The sequence below is a fragment of the Labeo rohita genome, chromosome 16 (genome assembly GCF_022985175.1).
Source record: "Labeo rohita strain BAU-BD-2019 chromosome 16, IGBB_LRoh.1.0, whole genome shotgun sequence".
Taxonomy (NCBI): Eukaryota; Metazoa; Chordata; class Actinopteri; order Cypriniformes; family Cyprinidae; genus Labeo; species Labeo rohita.
In genome coordinates, this window is record NC_066884.1 from 15523579 (window position 1) to 15541636 (window position 18058).

The 18058-nt window shown below is 35.5% G+C and overlaps 1 protein-coding gene across 1 annotated transcript in view; it reads right to left on the reverse strand.

The window, feature by feature from the left end:
* Positions 1 to 18058, reverse strand: part of pear1 (platelet endothelial aggregation receptor 1) — a 46727-nt gene that overhangs the window by 21512 nt on the left and 7157 nt on the right. The window contains 1 exon segment of the mRNA XM_051131662.1: positions 1809 to 1919. Coding sequence (XP_050987619.1) covers positions 1809 to 1915 — 107 coding nt within the window. The 5' untranslated portion in view covers positions 1916 to 1919.

An 18058-nucleotide genomic window follows, 5' to 3' on the forward strand; every position in this document is an offset into this window, starting at 1 on the left:
ATTAAACTTTTATTATGATAGACACAGATTTAACTGCTGTAACGCACAATATGCCTTTGTATTAAAATTAAATGAAATTACTTCTCAAGAAGAAACAAGAACATGGTTTTTTTAAATGAAATACCAGTGGTTATACCAGTGGCTTATTATGCATTCTTTATAACAACTTGTTTACCACATTCTTCATTCTTTCAAGCACACATATTTATTTATATAAATAAATTTAGATTAATCTTTATTAGGGCTACTAAAGTGATTCAGTCAAGAGCAGTGAGTGATTTTCTCTTTCTTTTGTTGCTTGATTAACATCAATGCCACAGACAATTAAGATGCTGTCCCTTTAAAATTGGATACATATCCAATATTCTCCCAAGTGTTTATGTTCACATAAGACCTAGTGTTTTGTTACCGTCTCATTTAACACTGTTCTGAATGCGTGTCAAAGACTGACACGAAAGAGAAGAAATTGTTGAGTAATTTTTGTTTTCGTTATTTTTGTTTTCTTTGCACACAAAAACTATTCTCGTAGCTTCATACAATTACGGTTGAACCACTGATGTCACATGGACTATTTGTACAGTGTCTTTACTACCTTTCTGGGCCTTAAACGTGTCAGTTGCTGTCTAAGTCTAAAAATATCTTAATTTGTCTTTTGAAGATGAAGGTCTTACAGATTTGGAATGACATGAGGGTGAGTAATTAATAACAAAATTTTAATTTTGGGGTGAACTACTAACCCTTCAAGTATAAGGTTTGATTTTCTCCCAGTAAAAATGATTGACAAATACAATTTAAAAACTCCATTTCCAAGCTTGTCCTTTAGGGTCAAAGGTATTTGTTTTACTTAATTTTATTTAATTTTATGAAGGAAGTAAATCATAATTTAAACATGAAACCATTGTGTGACAACCACCTTACAAAAAAATTAATATTTTTGGAGTACAAATTACTCATTACCAATAAAGGTTGAGCAGTTTAACATCTAGCTTAACTGTACTTACACTTTTATACTTAAACTCTATATATTACACTATATAAAAGTTATCTTAAAATATATTGCCTGAAACAGGTCTTGATATAATATGCCGTTTTTCTACTTGGGTAACTACTTAAAACTAGGTATCTTGTTTTAAAGGGATAGTTCACCCAAAAATGAAAATTCTGTCATTAATAACTGAAGTTCCAATAAGACCTTCGTTCATCTTTGGAACACAAATTAAGATATTTTTGATGAAATCCAAGAGTTTTCTTACCCTGCATAGACAGCAAAGCAACTGAAATGTTCCTAGGCAGAAAGGTAGTATGGATGTAATTAACTGTTGAATTGTTGAATAGCTTCGTTATTTTTGTTTTCTATTTGCACACAAAAGTATTCTTGTAACTTAAAAATTACGGTTGAACCACTGATGTGACATGGACCATTTCAATGATGTCTTTACAACCTTTCTGGGCCTGGGAACATTTCAGTTGCGTTGCTGTCTATGGTCAGAAAGCTCTTGGATTTCAAAAAAAATATCTTAATTTGTGTTCTGAAGATGAACAAAGGTCTTACGAGTTTGGAACAACATGAGGGTGAGTAATTAATGACTATTTTTGGGTAGACTATCCCTTTACTTTCTCCTTTAGATCTCCTTTAGTTTCACTGGAGAAGCAAAACCCATTTTGACATGATTCTTGCAGCGTTGTTGTTATTTGACTTGCAGACATTGATCTACAACAGCAGTTTTGGTTGCCAGCTTGCACTGGAGCAGATTATCTTAGCTTGGCATTGGCTTTCTGAGCCTTACATCTGAGCAGATGATTCTTACCTTTCCCATAAGCTGCAAACATTTGGATCTCGGGGGTCCAAAGACAATGACAGTTCACACACACAGCCCAAAACAAACAGGACCACACAGATCTCAGCCGTCTTCATCCTGCTGTAAAGAGAAAAACAGTCAAGTAACTTATAAAACTCTACCCCTGAACTGTTGATGTGACACTGCAAAGCCAATGGCAAAGCCAACTCTCCTTCCATTTTAAGACATATTGAAGCCATCTGGTTTTATTTATGGGGGTGCTTTAGGCACGCCGTAGGAAAGGGACAGACAAGTCTCCCATGGTGAGGATTTCAGAGACTAACAGCAGCTTTATGAGCACATGCTTTCACACACAAAAACACAGGACACACACACAGTCTTCAGAACAATCTCAGGATACATACTGGCTCTATAAGGAGCCTTTTCCTTCAGTATAGGAAAACTGCAAACCCTGAAGTGTGTCAGTGTTAACAGAGGCCTTTCTTGTCTGGACACCTGGAATTAGTTGTGTCTAGAATGATTAGCAAAAAAGACAATGTGTTCTGTCTTATAAGTAAAGTACAAACTTAAAGAGGAATGTATCTCCCAAATATAAAACTTCTAATGTAAAAAAAAAACATAAATCAAAATATATAGCTGCCTTTATATTTGAGGAAGGGGGTTGCTCCCAAGGGGAACATCATATTTGGGGGTCCGTGGCATCAAAAAATGTTAAAACCTCTGGTCTAGTAGACTTTATGAGTGAAGGAAACTCTTTGAAATGACATTGAATCATAAATCGCCACTGTCTGTTTGGTTTGACAATGAATTAAGACAACAAATGCAACATTTGCACTATAACACTGAAACTTCTGAAGAAGTCATATGAAATGTCAGGGTCATAACACGCAAATCCTAAATCAAACTAGACACAAACAAAACGAAAGAAACAGAATATTGTGGGTAGTTGTCAGGTTTTCATTAAGAACTATAGGATTTTATAGGTCCCCTTTACTGGGGTGGAGTATATTATCCCTGTTCTTTCTGTGTGTTTTTTTTTTTCGGGGCTTCATTAGAAAAAGTGTTCGAGACCACATTGGGATTCCTGCGAGCTGAGAAACTAGGAGCGTGTTTAATGAGCAGTGCACCGCGACACAGAGTCTGTGACAAACAAGTGGTTTAAATCTACTCTGAACCTGAGGCTGCATTAATTGTATTTACGTCTAAGAAAACAACAGTTTTATGCTGGAGCAGATGGATTTTTTGGAAATAGTGTACTTGTCCTTAGTAGGATATTTGGCTTGTAAGGATGCTGACTGTTCAAGTGCTACCTCAATATAAAATCCATCATAATAATTTATGACACAAGCACAATTTTTGGAAGCCTGTTTCCACCACTGAATCAAAAATAAAAAAAGGTATTTGCAACTTTTTATCTCACAATTCTGACTCTTTTTCTCGCACTTGTGAGTTTACGTCTCGAAATTCAGACTTTTTTCTCAGAATTGTGAGATAACTCAATTCTGGCTTTTTTTTTAAATTGCGTGAGACAAACTCACAATTGTGAGTTAAAATCAAAATTGCAAGACAAACCTGACATTCTAAGAAATAAAGAAATAAAGTTCTGAGAAAAAATGTCAGATTTACAAGTTTATATCTCTTAATTCTGACATTATAACTCACAATTTCAAGTTTATATGCGAGATGTAAACTCGCAATTGCGAGAAGAAAAGGCGCAATTCTAGATATAAATTCAGAATTCTGACTTTTTTTATGAGAATTGCATGAGACAAACTCGCTATTGTGAAGTGTAAAGTCAGAACTGTAAGACAAATCTGCAATTCTGAGAAATAAAGTCGAGTTGCGAGGTATAAAATGAGAATTGCGTGAGACAAACTTACAGTTGCAAATTATAAAATCAGAATTACAAGACAATCTGAGTAAGAAAGAACTCACAATTCTGAGAAATAGCCACAATTTTGAGAAATATGTTTTTATTTCTCAGAATTGTGAGATAGAAGCTCACAATTCTGACTTTTTTTCTTAAACTGCCAGTTTATTTCTTGCAATTTTGACTTGATAACAAGCAGTTGCGAGTTATGAAGTCAGAACTGTGTGTATAAACTCGCAATTCTGAGAACATATCTGTCTTTTTCCCCTCAAAATGGACTTTACAACTCGTAATTGTGAATTTATATCATGCAATTCTGAGAAAAAAGTCAGAATTGCTCATTTTTTGCCTTTAAATTCTGAATTTATAACTCACAATTGCAAGTTTATATCACACAACTCTGAATTCATTTCTCAGAATTGAGTGTTTCTTTATTTCTCAGAACTGCGAGTTTGTCTTGCAGTTTTTGACTTTAACTCGCAATTGTGAGTTTGTCTCATGCAATTGTCAGAAAAAAGACAGAATTGAGTTGATATCTCACAATTCTGAGAAAAAAAGAATTGTGAGATGTAAACTTGCAATTGCCAGAAAAAAAATTAGATTTGTGAGCTAAAATTAATTGTTTTTTTCAGTGACGGAAACAGGCTTCCATAAGAATTGGTCTTACTCCCAAAACAAGTTTCCTTTACAGCTGATTCAACATTACAATTTCATTTCATTATGGTAACAATAACCAAAAATATTTGAAAGAATATAGAATAGTTTTTAGAATACAGTTTATTAATGTATCACAAGAAAACACATTGTCACATAAACAAGCAATCAGTAAATATACTAATGTAAGTCTCAGAAATTTAAAATGCACGTCATCCTGACATAACCAAAAAAAAAAAAAAAAGTTTCACTGACTTATTTAACCTGCTAACTAACAAGTGAATATATTGCAAGTGACTTCTTTAAAAAGAACCGGTTTATAGGTGTCATTTGTGCACAAATCAGTCTTGCACTGTTCGTTGCTGCTTGCAGGAAAAACAAGTTTTACCGACTGTCTAGTTTTTAAATTACATTCGCAAATATTTTGTTTTTTGTAGCATTGTCCATTTGAGTCACAGCCTTGAGTAAGTTCCAAGTAACATTCAAGAAAGTTTGATCGCTCTCGCTAAACTGTTGCAGAGCTGCAGGGCTTTAAAAGGTGCAGTATTAAACCATGAGCTGATTTTAATGAGCCGAACAGATGCTGTGCCCGCACTCGACTGCTTTCATGTGGACAAATTATGAGGAGGACGCATTACACGGCACAAACAAGAAGGGAGAGAGAGTGAGGGATTTCTTTCATCAACATTTTGTTTGCATCTGACACCAAGGATTGGTGCCACGTTAAAAATGACTACCATACGGCAGGATATTTTTAAGGGACACACTCACAAATGTCAAACGCTCCACATCGAGTACTAGCGTGAGTGAGAGTGCTCTGATCACCCAAACCAAAGACGTTCTGTCATTTGAAAGGCCCCACAATGCTGCTCCTGGGTGAAGATAAGGACAGAATGGAAAATGAATGAAAACACATGTAGTCATCGTTATCTGGCTGGGTCAGTAAAGCGAGGTCCTCATGCTCGGGAAGAGTCCAAAGTCAATGCACATGATAATCACTCACATAGATATGAGCTTTTCATGCAGTTGGATATTGCGGTTGAATTTCCATAGTTTCAACGGTTTTATTTTGTATAACAATAATTTAAAATCTAGACAACTAGAAAGACTTTGTGTGCATCTATATCTCATTAGTGCATTAGAATGCTTAGCCTACTAACTATACATGAGACATTGTCAGAAAAATTACTCTCATGAATTGGTTCTGTTTAATAAGGTATTCAAAAAGGTTCACGAAACAGCCTTGAACTTGCTTGCGAATTAGTGGTTTGAATCAGACTTGCAAAGTGAATCTTTCAGAGCCGTTACAGAAGTCACAACTGAATTTCGGATTCATTTGTTACGTCCGATTTGACATGAACCAGAACCATTCCTGAGTCTATACTTCAGGCCGTAACCAGGGTGTGAAAATTAGTCATGTCTGGGGTTGGATTATGAATTATGCTATAATAACCCAGACAAATACAAGATTGTACACTAAACACTAAAGGAGACAGACTTGTGGACATTTGTGAAAGATGTTTTCTCTTTTTTGGAGTTAGGAGGTTTGGAGGTTAGGGTGGATCATTTTATCAGTTGTTTATTATTCATGTTGTTACTGTTAGAGTTTTCATTAATAACCATTGGTATATAAATGATAACTTTACCTAGTGCTCTTATAAATGTTTTTAGCATGACCTAGTGAAAATTTAACTACTATACTCAATGAAATAGCATAGACTTTTTCATAGCTAGGGTTTCATTCTGTAATCTTTGTTCTACAGATTTTTGTACTAATGTTAAATGCTACTGTTTTTGATAGCGTTGATAAAGTTTCTGACAGATAATATCATGGTGGCTTTTTCTGCATTTGCCTTACTGAATTTTGTATCCTGTTAGCAATAACCTGTCCGTGGGCTTTTTTTGATTACTGTCAGTTTAGGTGCCGGCAATGCAGTGTTGATAGATATTGCTATAAAAACAAATAAAAATCGAGAAATAGACAAAAAATAAGCTGAAATTTAAATGGAAATAAGATAATATAAAGATGTCGCTAACCCTATACTGCAGCTTTCCACTTTATTAACTTTCTAAAGCATCAAAATAAGTGGAAAAGACAAGTCCAAAGATGCTTATATTGCGTTTGCTTTGCCAGATAAACATTCTTGCAAATTGTCTAAACTTAATTATACATGCAGACACTCATATGATGAGTTTAAAACTGCAAATTAGTCATTCAGAGAACAAATTTAATTTTTGAGCATGAATAAGGTCTGGACCTTGGTGACCTCATAGCTGGCTACGGCCATGTTTCAAGAGACTTGCATCAGTCTGTTTCTGGATGGCTGAATTAAGTATATTTGCTACAAAAACAGATTTAGTATCAAATTGGAACAAATACAAGAACAACAATTTACACACCTTAAAACGTCATACAACGTCCTTCAATACAGCACACATCAGTGTTCATTTGTTAAAAGCTCAAGAAACTATGCACTCAATGAACTTGCTTTTTTAACAACTATCTGTAACAACTGAAAAAGTAATATGTTTCATAAATGTTTCATTATAGGAGCTAATGGCTCTTGTGGAGCTTTGCTTTGGCCATAGTGTTGCGTCTCGTGCTGTTTTGGAACATCCCTCCGCGTACATTGTGGTTTTAAGAAACTGTGTCAAGTTAAAAATAGTCCAAAATTTAAAAACACCTCTGGAGATAACTTCATTCTAAACTATTTAGCATCTTATGTAATGTGTCCGATTGACGTCAGTTGGCCATCAAACTAGCCTATAAGAGCACCTTGTAGACTTTTTGCAAAGTACTTTTGAAACACAAATAACAGTTGTTTAAAAAAAAAAAAATGAACATGCACTCACAGTTTCTCATGTCTATTTCAGCTTTGATTGGAGTAAATTAAATTTGGATTAAAAACTCTTTAGGTTTTTATTCTAGTAATGGGGTTATTATACACAGAGGCACATGGCATTGATCAGATTTCCTCATTTCCTTTTCTGTCCCTCTCCACAACTGCTTGAGGCTGCATGCTAATTTAAGGAGAAAATATTAGTCATTATTTGGAACGGAGGGACACGGGGAAAGGAAAATAAGAAGAAAAGAAAAATGAGCCATCAAAAAAAAAGACAGCCAAAAAGAGGGAAACAAAAAAAGGAGAGCAAGAGGGGGAGAAAGGTTGCATAATAGCTTTGGACCCTATGGACCCGCATGCATAAATAGACTCTCATATAACATCTCATAATAATCATTCCAGTTCTCCTCCAATTCCACAGACCACGGACAAATGTAGCAAAGAGCAGATATCCTGGCAGGATCCAACTAACACGCGCTCATTCTAGCAAAGAAACACATATACTGCCAAGCCTGCTATGAAGTATATTGGGGAAGGCTGGAAAATTAGAAAAATAAGCTCTTAAACAGTCAACATGTCTTTCTAAATCTGCTATTGTAGAAGTCCACTTCAACAAAGACTGAGATTTGTGTATTATTCGTAAAAAAACACATAAACCTCTACGCCCCTCCAGAGAGCATCCAAAGCTGACATCAGGATTTGGAAGCTGCAGGACTGAACCCAAATCCACGGCCATTCGGAAAATAAGCGAAATACAGCTGGAAAGCGAGTGTATTCGGCCTTTCCGTTTTAAGAAAAATAGTGGCAACACAACAGTAACCAGATCTTGGGGAGCATGGCCAGCTGAAATGCTTATCTGTCAGTGAGGTCATACTGTATGCCTGCTTCTCAAAGCGCTTGCTAATACACACGATTTATTGTTGCAGTTTATTTGAGATTGCAATTTTTACATTTCATTAGATTTAACTGGATCTTAATAGTGTGTTGTACACAAGCAGAACAGTTTATTGCTCTCTGGAGTACTTGATAGGTCAATTTCGTACACTAAAAAATAAGTGCTGGATTTACTTTGAAACTATTCAACATTTTTCAAAGTTCTGATTGAAAGCAATCAAAAAATACACTTTAGTGGACACACACCCTTATTCTAATCATCAATAAGCACGATTCCATTACAGATTTGAGCAAACATTTGGCTATATTTTATAAAAGTATTGCAAAATGACAGCGTTTTCATTAATCGATGTTATCCGACTAAGCGTAATTTTTTCCTCTCACAATAAACCGTGGCCATGTATGAAGTGTTTCTTAGAGGTTTTAATACATCGAAGAATGATCATATGACATTTTACATAAGATGTGAAAAAACTCTTTCCATTGCGATTTTGTGAAATATTTCTTTTACAAATTACATGAAAAACCACCCCATGTGAGCGTCAAAAATTTTTTGCGATGTATGTGATTTTCTTGCAGTTTCAATTTGTGTAATTTGAAGGGTAATGGAAACACAGCTACTGATACTACTACATTTTACCTTGTCCATGCTGGCAAATGACAATGGTATGAGTGGCATAAATTATTTTAATGCACACCTAGCTTCACACTGAGTGGTTCTGTGCCTCAAGTTTGTGCATTAAAATTGCTTTATGCACACCTAGCCATGCATTATTCCTAATATAGTCACTTGACTGTACAGTGGAGATCAAAACTAGTGAACAATCTATAAATACTTGATTTTTTTTTTTTTCTATATTTAATATTTGCTGTAGGTACAGTGGCATGCGAAAGTTTAGGATCCCCTTGCAGAATCTGTGAAAATGTGAATAAGTTAAACAAAATAAGAGAGATCGTACAAAATGCATGTTATTTTTTATTTAGTACTGTCCTGAGTAAGCTATTTTACATAGAATATGTTTACATGTAGTCCACAAGACAAAACAATAGCTGAGATTATTAAAATAACCCCCTTTAAAAGTTTGGGAACCCTTGGTTCTTAATACTGTGTGTGGATGAACTACGACTGTTTTTTTTTGTTTTGTTTTGTGATGGTTGTTCATGAGTCCCTTGTTTGTCCTGAACAGTTAAACTGCCCGCTTTTTCTTTCAGAAAAGTCACTCAGGTGCCACAAATTCTTTGGTTTTTCAGAATTTTTGTGTATTTGAATCCTTTCCAACAATGACTGTATGATTTTGAGATCTATCATTTCAAACTGAGGACAGCTGATGGACTCAAACACAACTATTAAAAAAGGTTCAAACACTCACTGATGCTCCAGAAGGAAAAACGCTGCATTAAGAGCCAGAGGGTGAAAACTCTTTGAATTTGAAAATCAAGGTAAATTGTACTTAATTTGTCTTCCGGGAAACATGCAAGTATCTTCTGTTGCTTCCAAAGGGCAGTACTAAATGGAAAAAATGATATTTCAACAAAATAAGAAAAAATTGGACCTCTTCATCCTGTTCAAACATTGTCTTGCATGAAAATTGCAGGCTGATTGGGAAGTGCTTGCAGAGAAGGAACCGCATGTTGCTGAAGGAGATTCTGATAAACATTTGCATTCAAATCCTGCTGCACAAAACATCCTCCAGAACATGACACTTCCTCCTCCACCTTTCACTGACTTCTTTACGCACTTTGACTTCAGTCTTTCCTCAGTTTGATGCCGAACAAAATGTTTCCTATCAGACCCAAATAAATTAAACTTGCTCTTATCATTAAAGTAATCTTCGGACCAGTTCTTCTCTGTTCACACAACAAGCTCCTCAGCGAAGGTGAGCTTAGCCTTTTGATTCTTTCTGTTGATGAGAGGCTCGGTCAGTGTGCCTTCAATCCGACTTCTCTTGAACATGCAGAGACAGATCCTTTCCCTGTTCAACACTGAACTAGCAATTACAGCTGCAGTGTTGAACAACAGTCTCTGCATTGTCCTGTGTTCTCATGCATTTGTCTTAAATGGACAACCAGCCTTTTTGGGAGACTTAAATGAGTTAGTGTCACTGTAAACCTGCAATATTTGAGAAATCACAGTCTTCGCTGTACACTATCAACATAACCTGACTGTACATTGTTGTTGTTTAAGCTATTACACATTAATCTTCAAAACCAGGAGGAGACAGAGCTCATGACTGCCGTAACCACTTAGACCAAAGTCAAACTCATTTTCAATCACATTCAACCTCAGCGAAAACAACCTCATAAAAACGTCTCAACAGACTGAGAGTGAGCGAAAGGTTACTACAGTCTATTATAACATCAGTCTGCCGCTGACCCGCTCCTGTTCTGGCAGTACGGATGTATGTTATTTGCCCCACCATTGTTTACCTTGCCAGCAAGAGCAAAGAGATGAGGTAAAGGAATAACACAGAGCTGACTGTCATCTGACCAAAACCCCAGTCCTGGCTCAGACATACTAACTCCAGTTAAACCAGTAAATCTAAGTTACGGTAAACTGGCATAAAATCCCCATAATATGAAACATCTGGGGCTGAATTTCAAAACACACTCAGCCTCCGCACCACAGAGTGTTTAGCTGGCTGTGGTCTGGGTTCAGTGTAGCGCCACATAGTGTGTGTCTGTGTGTCTTGAAGTGTGGGTGTGGGGGTTAGTGAACCCCTCATCAATAAACTAGGGGTTAGTGAGTCAATATTGTACCCCACCCGTTTTTCCATGTTTAAAGCTACACCAATCTCAAAGGCTGTGGCGATGTGTATTTCTATAGTAAACGCTTGGGTTTGGCAACCCACCTACTCACTTTGAGTATTTTGTGCTGCAGATTCATACTGTAAAATCATATGTTTATGTCTCCGCTAGAATAATAATTCTTGCGCTAAATGCTTCACGATTTGAGCTGCCTGGTTTTATGCAGCTTGGTGCAATTTTGTTTACGTACATTACCTACCTCATAAAAAACATTACAGCCACACAGGAACAGCAGAGTTTGGTGGGATTGTGGGAAGGCGTCATATAGGGACTGGGTCTTAACCACCAGAATATCCACTTACAGGCCATACAAGCCATAATTACACTGGAAAAACACATGAACTGCCAACTAGAGTCTGTTCTGATGGATATCTAGTGACGGCGGATAGATTTCAGTTGGAATGTGACTTCGCAATTTTAAATAATTATATTTTTTAATTATTTTATTTAATAATTATGCAGTATTTATGTTTATAATACTGTATGTGACCCTGGACCACAAAACCAGTCGTAAGTCGCACAGATATATTTGTAGCAATAGCAAAAAATACATTGTATGGGTCAAAATTATTGATTTTTTTTAATGTTAAAAATCATTAAGATATTAAGTAAAGAATCATGTTCCATGAAGATATTTTGTAAATTTCCTACTGTAAATATATTAAAACTTAATTTTTGTTTAGTAATATGCATCGCTGAGAACTTCATTTGGACAAGTTTAAAAGTGATTTTCTCAATATTTTGGATTTTCAGATTCTACATTTTCAAATAGTTGTATCTCAGCCAAATATTGTCCTATCCTAACAAGTCACACATCAGTGAAAAGCTCAGTTTTAAAAAAGTGACCCTTGTGCCTAGTTTTGTGGTCCAGGCTCACATTTAAACATCTGAACTCATAGTTTATTGTTATTATGACATTCCTTATATTAAAAAACAACCTGTATGTAATTCATAACATTATTTTGTGTAAGTCAGATTTATTCCTTTGCCTGGGTTAGTGCTATTTGATTCGTCTGTCATTGTTTAAAGGGATAGTTCACCCAAAAATGAAAATTCACTCATGTCGTTCCAACCTGTAAGACCTTTGTTCATCTTCAGAACACAAATTAAGATATTTTGGTGAAATCTGAGAGTTTTCTAACCCCAAGACTGACATGAAAGAGAAGAAATTGTTGAATAAAGTCATTGTTTTTGTTTTATTTGTACACAAAAAGTATTCTCGTGGCTTCATAAAATTAAGGTTGAACCACAGTTGTCACATGGACTATTTTACTGATGTCTTTACCACCTTTCTGGGCCTTTAACATGGTTGCTGCGTTGCTGTCTATGCAGCTATGCAGTCATAAAGCTCTCAGATTTCATCAAAAATATCTTAATTTGTGTTCTGAAAATGAACAAAGGTCTTACAGGTGTGGAACGTCATGAGGGTGAGTAATTAATGACAGAATTTTCATTTTTGAGTCAACTGTCCCTTTAATTGTTCCCCTAACTGTCAAAATACAAAGATATAAAATTGAACGTTTGATTTATTTCTTTACATTAATGATGTTCTTTTCAAAAAACAAATAATTTCAAATGTTAGAATGTTAGCATGAGATGCACACTGTTCATTTTCCCCCATCTTCTCCTACAGTGAGAGAACTACAGAAGCATCTCCACATTTGATGAATGGGAATAGATGGAATGCTGAACTCTGACTGTTGAGGTCTTATTAAACACTGTTCAATTTTCACCAACGCTAATTTCTCCCCAAAGCTTTGTGTCTCTGCCGCAAGCTCTCTGTTTTTGCATTTCTGTTTGGTTTATGCCACAAACGCAGCACAATTGGTTCCATTCTGCAAACAACAACACATTTCTGTTTTTACTTTTAACTGAAAGACAAAACACAGAGCTTTGAGGGGAATGGCCGTTCACAGCACAGATGGATTTGTAATACTGCTCTTCCCAGTGTGAGTAACAGAGGTCTCAAACCCAAACACTCTTAGCAGATGAAGTGACATGTTAGCTGCTGTCTGCCAGCCCTCAAGCTAAAACACCCCTATACCAGCTTTCACATGCTGTTGCCCAAGAAATTGTGATGGAAACCATATAAACACTGCTGTAAAAAAACTGCTTGAGAAAGAAAATCTGAATGACTAAACATGCCTCCAAGTGCTTTTGTAAGAGAGTTTATAGTTTTGAGTTTATTTGTGCATTACATTTTGTTTTCTCTGTCTAGTGTTTTTATTCAATTTTATTTCATGAATATAATATGCAGATGCAATTTTTTGTAAAATAGAATTTGTCTATGTAAAGTGTATACATTTATTTATCTTTATTTTTGATTTATTCCTGTAGTAAAATAACAAAAAACGATTTTGTTTTTAAAATAACAAAACAATTACTATTACAGTATACAGATGTCTCTATGCATGAAACATACAGCTGCCTTAATATTTTTGGAAGGGAGTCATAATATTTGGGGGTTCTTGGCTGGGCTTCACTAGACCCTTTTTATTTCAATACCACTGTGCCCCAGTAAAACGTTACAGATAAATCCTTATATGTCAGTGGAGATTTCCGTATACTGACCTGAGAATCATTTTACCTGATAATATTTCAACAATCAAATCATGTGTTTTCAAGCAGCTAGCGATGCTAGACTTTTGATTGGTCAAACGGGTCTAAAACTGCGGTTCAGTTTGAGTCATGTGGACAGTTCACTCATGCACTGAATCATGTGCAGTGGTTTCTCACATCAAAATAGTAACAAGACATGTTAAAAGATGTAAAACAAAAGAGCACTTGATGAAGTGGATATGTAATTACAATGAATTATAGGAAACCTTGTTCTGAAACCATATAATAGCTTTGAGAGACAAACAGACCCTCATTTAAGTTATTTACTGCATTGATTCTTTGATCATTCTTTGATCTTATGATGCTTTTATGGTTTTATTTCTATTCTTTTAGAAAGCTCAACTCCCACAGTATTTGCATAGAAAAGCACAAATTTCCTTTTCTAATGTCCTATGATTTCCATGATGTGGAAAATGCGGACGGAATCATGGAATCCTGTCATAAAAACTGAATTTACTGTATAACGTGGAATGTCACTGAATTGGCCAAAAAATGGATGAATAAATTAAAAGAAGGTCAGTATATTTAAATCAAAACGTGATATGGACTAGTGTCTGCGAATATTAAGCTGCAAAAATGCTATGTGTGAATGAATGGCACAGATGCTCTGATGCTCGCTGTGTTTTCAGCCTCTGCCGCCTCAATATATGAGCACATGAACACATAAACAATCTCTGCAACTGCTCTGAGAGTCACTTCATGAACATTTTACTGTTTCTTTTGAACGTCATATCAAATACAAACAGAAACTAAAGCAACCCGTCAAATCAAAAGTTCAGTTTAACTTGAAGAAACTGTGACAGAAATAAATTACTCAACGTAATGATAGTACTGCTATTACTATTACTAATTGTTATTAAAACATTATTTGTTAAGAAAATATTTACCAGAAAAAATATTTAACAGAATTTATTCACCAGAAAAATGTAAATACATGGCACAGTTTTTCTAAAAAAATAAAAAATATATAATAATTATTATTATTTCTTTATAAATAGATTAATTAGAGATGCTTTTGATTATTACATTTTAATGAAAATGGAATCCAGACAATTAATGGAAAACACACAATTTGGTAAAAATAAAACTTAATTTGAGAAAAAATTAAACACATTTAATACTGCCTTAAAAATTTCATTTTTGTTAAACGTTTAATAAATTGCTGTTAAACTGTGTACATTTTTCATGATTTCAAATAATTAGAGATGCTTTTTGATTCATATTTTTTAAATGTAACCATTAATACAGCGTCAGAAAACAGAATATTAAGCGGGAAAAAAACTGATTAAATTAGAACTGATTAAAGATTAAAACTGTTTTAGATTAGACATACAATTGGGAGTGTGTGAGACCTGGACGCGTCAGTAAATGATGAGATACTTTCCTAAATAAAATGATCCTGCCAGAAGATTTGCATGAAGACGCATCATGTCTGTTTTTTGAGGCTTTACACATGTGCAGTAAAGCGAATTCAACGTTTTATAAAATTTCAGTGCAAATGCTAGTGTGGATGTAGAGTCTTTTAAAATGAAAACGTTTTCAAATGTACAATATAAACAGAATTTAGGAATAAATAAAACAGATTTCATAGAGGCCTACTTTTGTGCTTTCAAATTCAAACAGGTTTACAAAGACAGGGTGAACATGGTTGAAAATTCAACATCCGTTTAATTAATAGTTAAAAGTTTTAGATCTAGCTATAGGATTGTGTGAGACTGACAGTGTCTGGCCTCATTGGGTTTGGCTGTGGAACAGAAGCTTATGTCATGCTCTGTTTTGCGGCTGGTCTGTAGGTCCTCTAAAAAGAGAAAAACAGGATACGTGGGGGCCCTTCCTCCTTTATCGCTCTCTCTTAACACCCGCCATCTCTCTGGGGTCAGTCACCACTCATCCACACTCACACGGGCCGCAGAGACCAACCTGACCGCTCCGCACACATCAAAGTGCCTCATTCCAGATATCCATCAGCAACCACACCCCTGCGTCCGCTTCATGTATCTCAGAGGCAAACCTGACCTTGTGTGTTTGTGTTGGTGAGCGGTAACGGATTCTAGTCCCAAGACGGTTTTGTGCCAACTGGTTTATGTCATACCCGCCATATCCGCATGACCTCACGCCTGGAGGAACAGACACTACGATAAGGCTGCTGTCATCACAACAGTTGTGCTGTGGTCATACTGATGTACGTTTTAAGAGTCAGAAAAGACAACAGTCCCCTAAAAACAGAAAAAGTTTCTCATCAGGGTGTGTTTTGTGATTAAAGGCGTTGTAAAGCAGCGTAGTCAGTGCAACCAAAAATGGACAGATGAGGCTGTATTTTTGGCTTTGTCTCTTGTGATATTTCAGCAGGAGTGTTTTAAGTGGTGTTAAGTTTTCTGCCATTTAAAGGCATGGAGCCGAGAGCTCCTGAGGCCTTGTGGGGGACCTCACAATTTGACAGCTGGTTCCTGCTAGACATTGTAGACCATATAACCACAGACTACATGACTGTGGCTTCACTGGGCCTAAGACACGTGGAGGCCAAACAAACAAAACACATTTCTATACAAACCCCAGGTTTTTTTTTTTAATATATATAGAAACGCATGAATACGCTCGACCGTATTTTTCAAGTATAGGTGCACACAACCGCATAAAATCAAATTATATTCACATGAAAGCACACACTCTCACGTTCACAAACTTTGGTGAGTGTCGCCATGCTAAACCAAACCCTCAGAGGCAGAGAAGTTAAAGAGATGGGCACTTCTGAGGTTTGAGCTCTTTAAAAGACATGACCAAGCACCACCATAATTACATGGGCCATAATTTATATAGCCCAGAACATGTAGAGGCAAAAACCAAAGCAGAAAAAAACAAACTTTGCATTTAATTCATTCTTTTTGTATTAAAAGTAATTTTCTCTTTTGAAACTGTTGATGACTGTTATTATTGCTTGTATGTTTCTTGTAAAAAACAGAAAGGTGTAAAGTGAATCAAACATCCACCATCATGACTCAGAACTATGACATCTGGGGTATTTATTCCTGATATGAATGTTTTTCGAAACAGGAATTTGACAATAATTCCAATGGGAATGTTGATTAACACCACAGCATGACTCTTCACATCCTTATCTAACCGGAAATGTTTCCTAGCTTACCTCTTCCTCCTACTTATTTCTTCCTCTACTCCTCCTCTTCCTCTCTGCTTGTCCACCCTCAAATATCAAATACACTCAAGTATATCTGCACACTGTGAGTGACTCATTTAACCTGTTCATACTGCAGAATCATTGTTCGAAAACCACTTTCCTATGAACTCATCATTACTTGGCGTTATTTTTTAATAGATGGTCTTCTGAGGAAATTTTCAGTTTTAATTCTAAACAGTAGGTTTACACAATGATTTTTAAGTTTTAAAATATTCATCCTCTATCAAAGTTATCAAAATGTAAATTCATGTCCCAGTCCCACTTTCTTGGTCAAATAAACATTAATTACACTATCAGAAAAATCTATTTTATATTTTCTCATTAACAATGTAATCAATATTCTACAGTAAGTATGAATCCCATGAAGTTTCTAAGAATTTTACATAACAATTTAAAAAACTATATTTTATTTGTGGACTTATGTTTAGCTATTCTTTTTAATAGTAAATTTATTTAACCTATTATTTGAACTTTTTACTTTTGAAAGTATTTTTTTAATTTTTCGGATCATCAGTCATCAAAGCACACTAAATATGGTCAAAGACAGAGATTTACTTAAAATTTCACCAAGTTGATTACTCACTAAAAACTCCCACAGATCATGTGTTTAGGCCATCTTAAGTCTTATTTTGACTTAACAAAGTGGTTATATCTAAATGTGTGAGTTGTTTACTTAATTTTTTAAGTTTTCTTCCCATTAACAGCATTATATTGTTAATTCTGACTGATTTGTGAACGCACACAAACACAAGAGACAGGATTTATCACATGAACCAATCATAGCCGAACATAACTAGTCATAACCAATCATATCGTGATTGCACATGGATGCCTTGCCTCCTCTCAAGTGATTTTTTCCTATTCATTCTCAATTACCCCCCACCAAACCCACTGCATGCTTTACACTTTCAAAAATAAAGGTTCCAAAAGCGTGTTTTTGCAGTAATGCTATAGAGGAACCATTTTTGGAAAAACATTTTAAAAATCTAAAAAACCTTTTTCTACTATTAAGAACCTTTTCTGCATTTGAAAGGTTCCATGGAAGAACCTTTGATGCCTATAAAGAACCTTTATTTATTTATTTTTAAATATTTATTTGTGGTCTTTTTGCCTTTATTATGATAGGACAGATCATAGAGAGAGAAGGGGGAAGGATCAGGGAAGGTCCTTAAGCCAGGATTCGAACTCGGGACACCCGTAGCACAACGGCGCGGTAAGAACCTTCATTTTTAAGAGTGCAGGAGATCTGTTAAAACTCAATGGGCTCAGGGGAGGTGAGAGAAATATAGTGTTTTGTACACGTTTAATGTTATATTTTATTGTTTTATTTTTTCTCATCCAATATTTTGAGGAGGCACTGCGTCCCTTGCTTCCTCAGAGG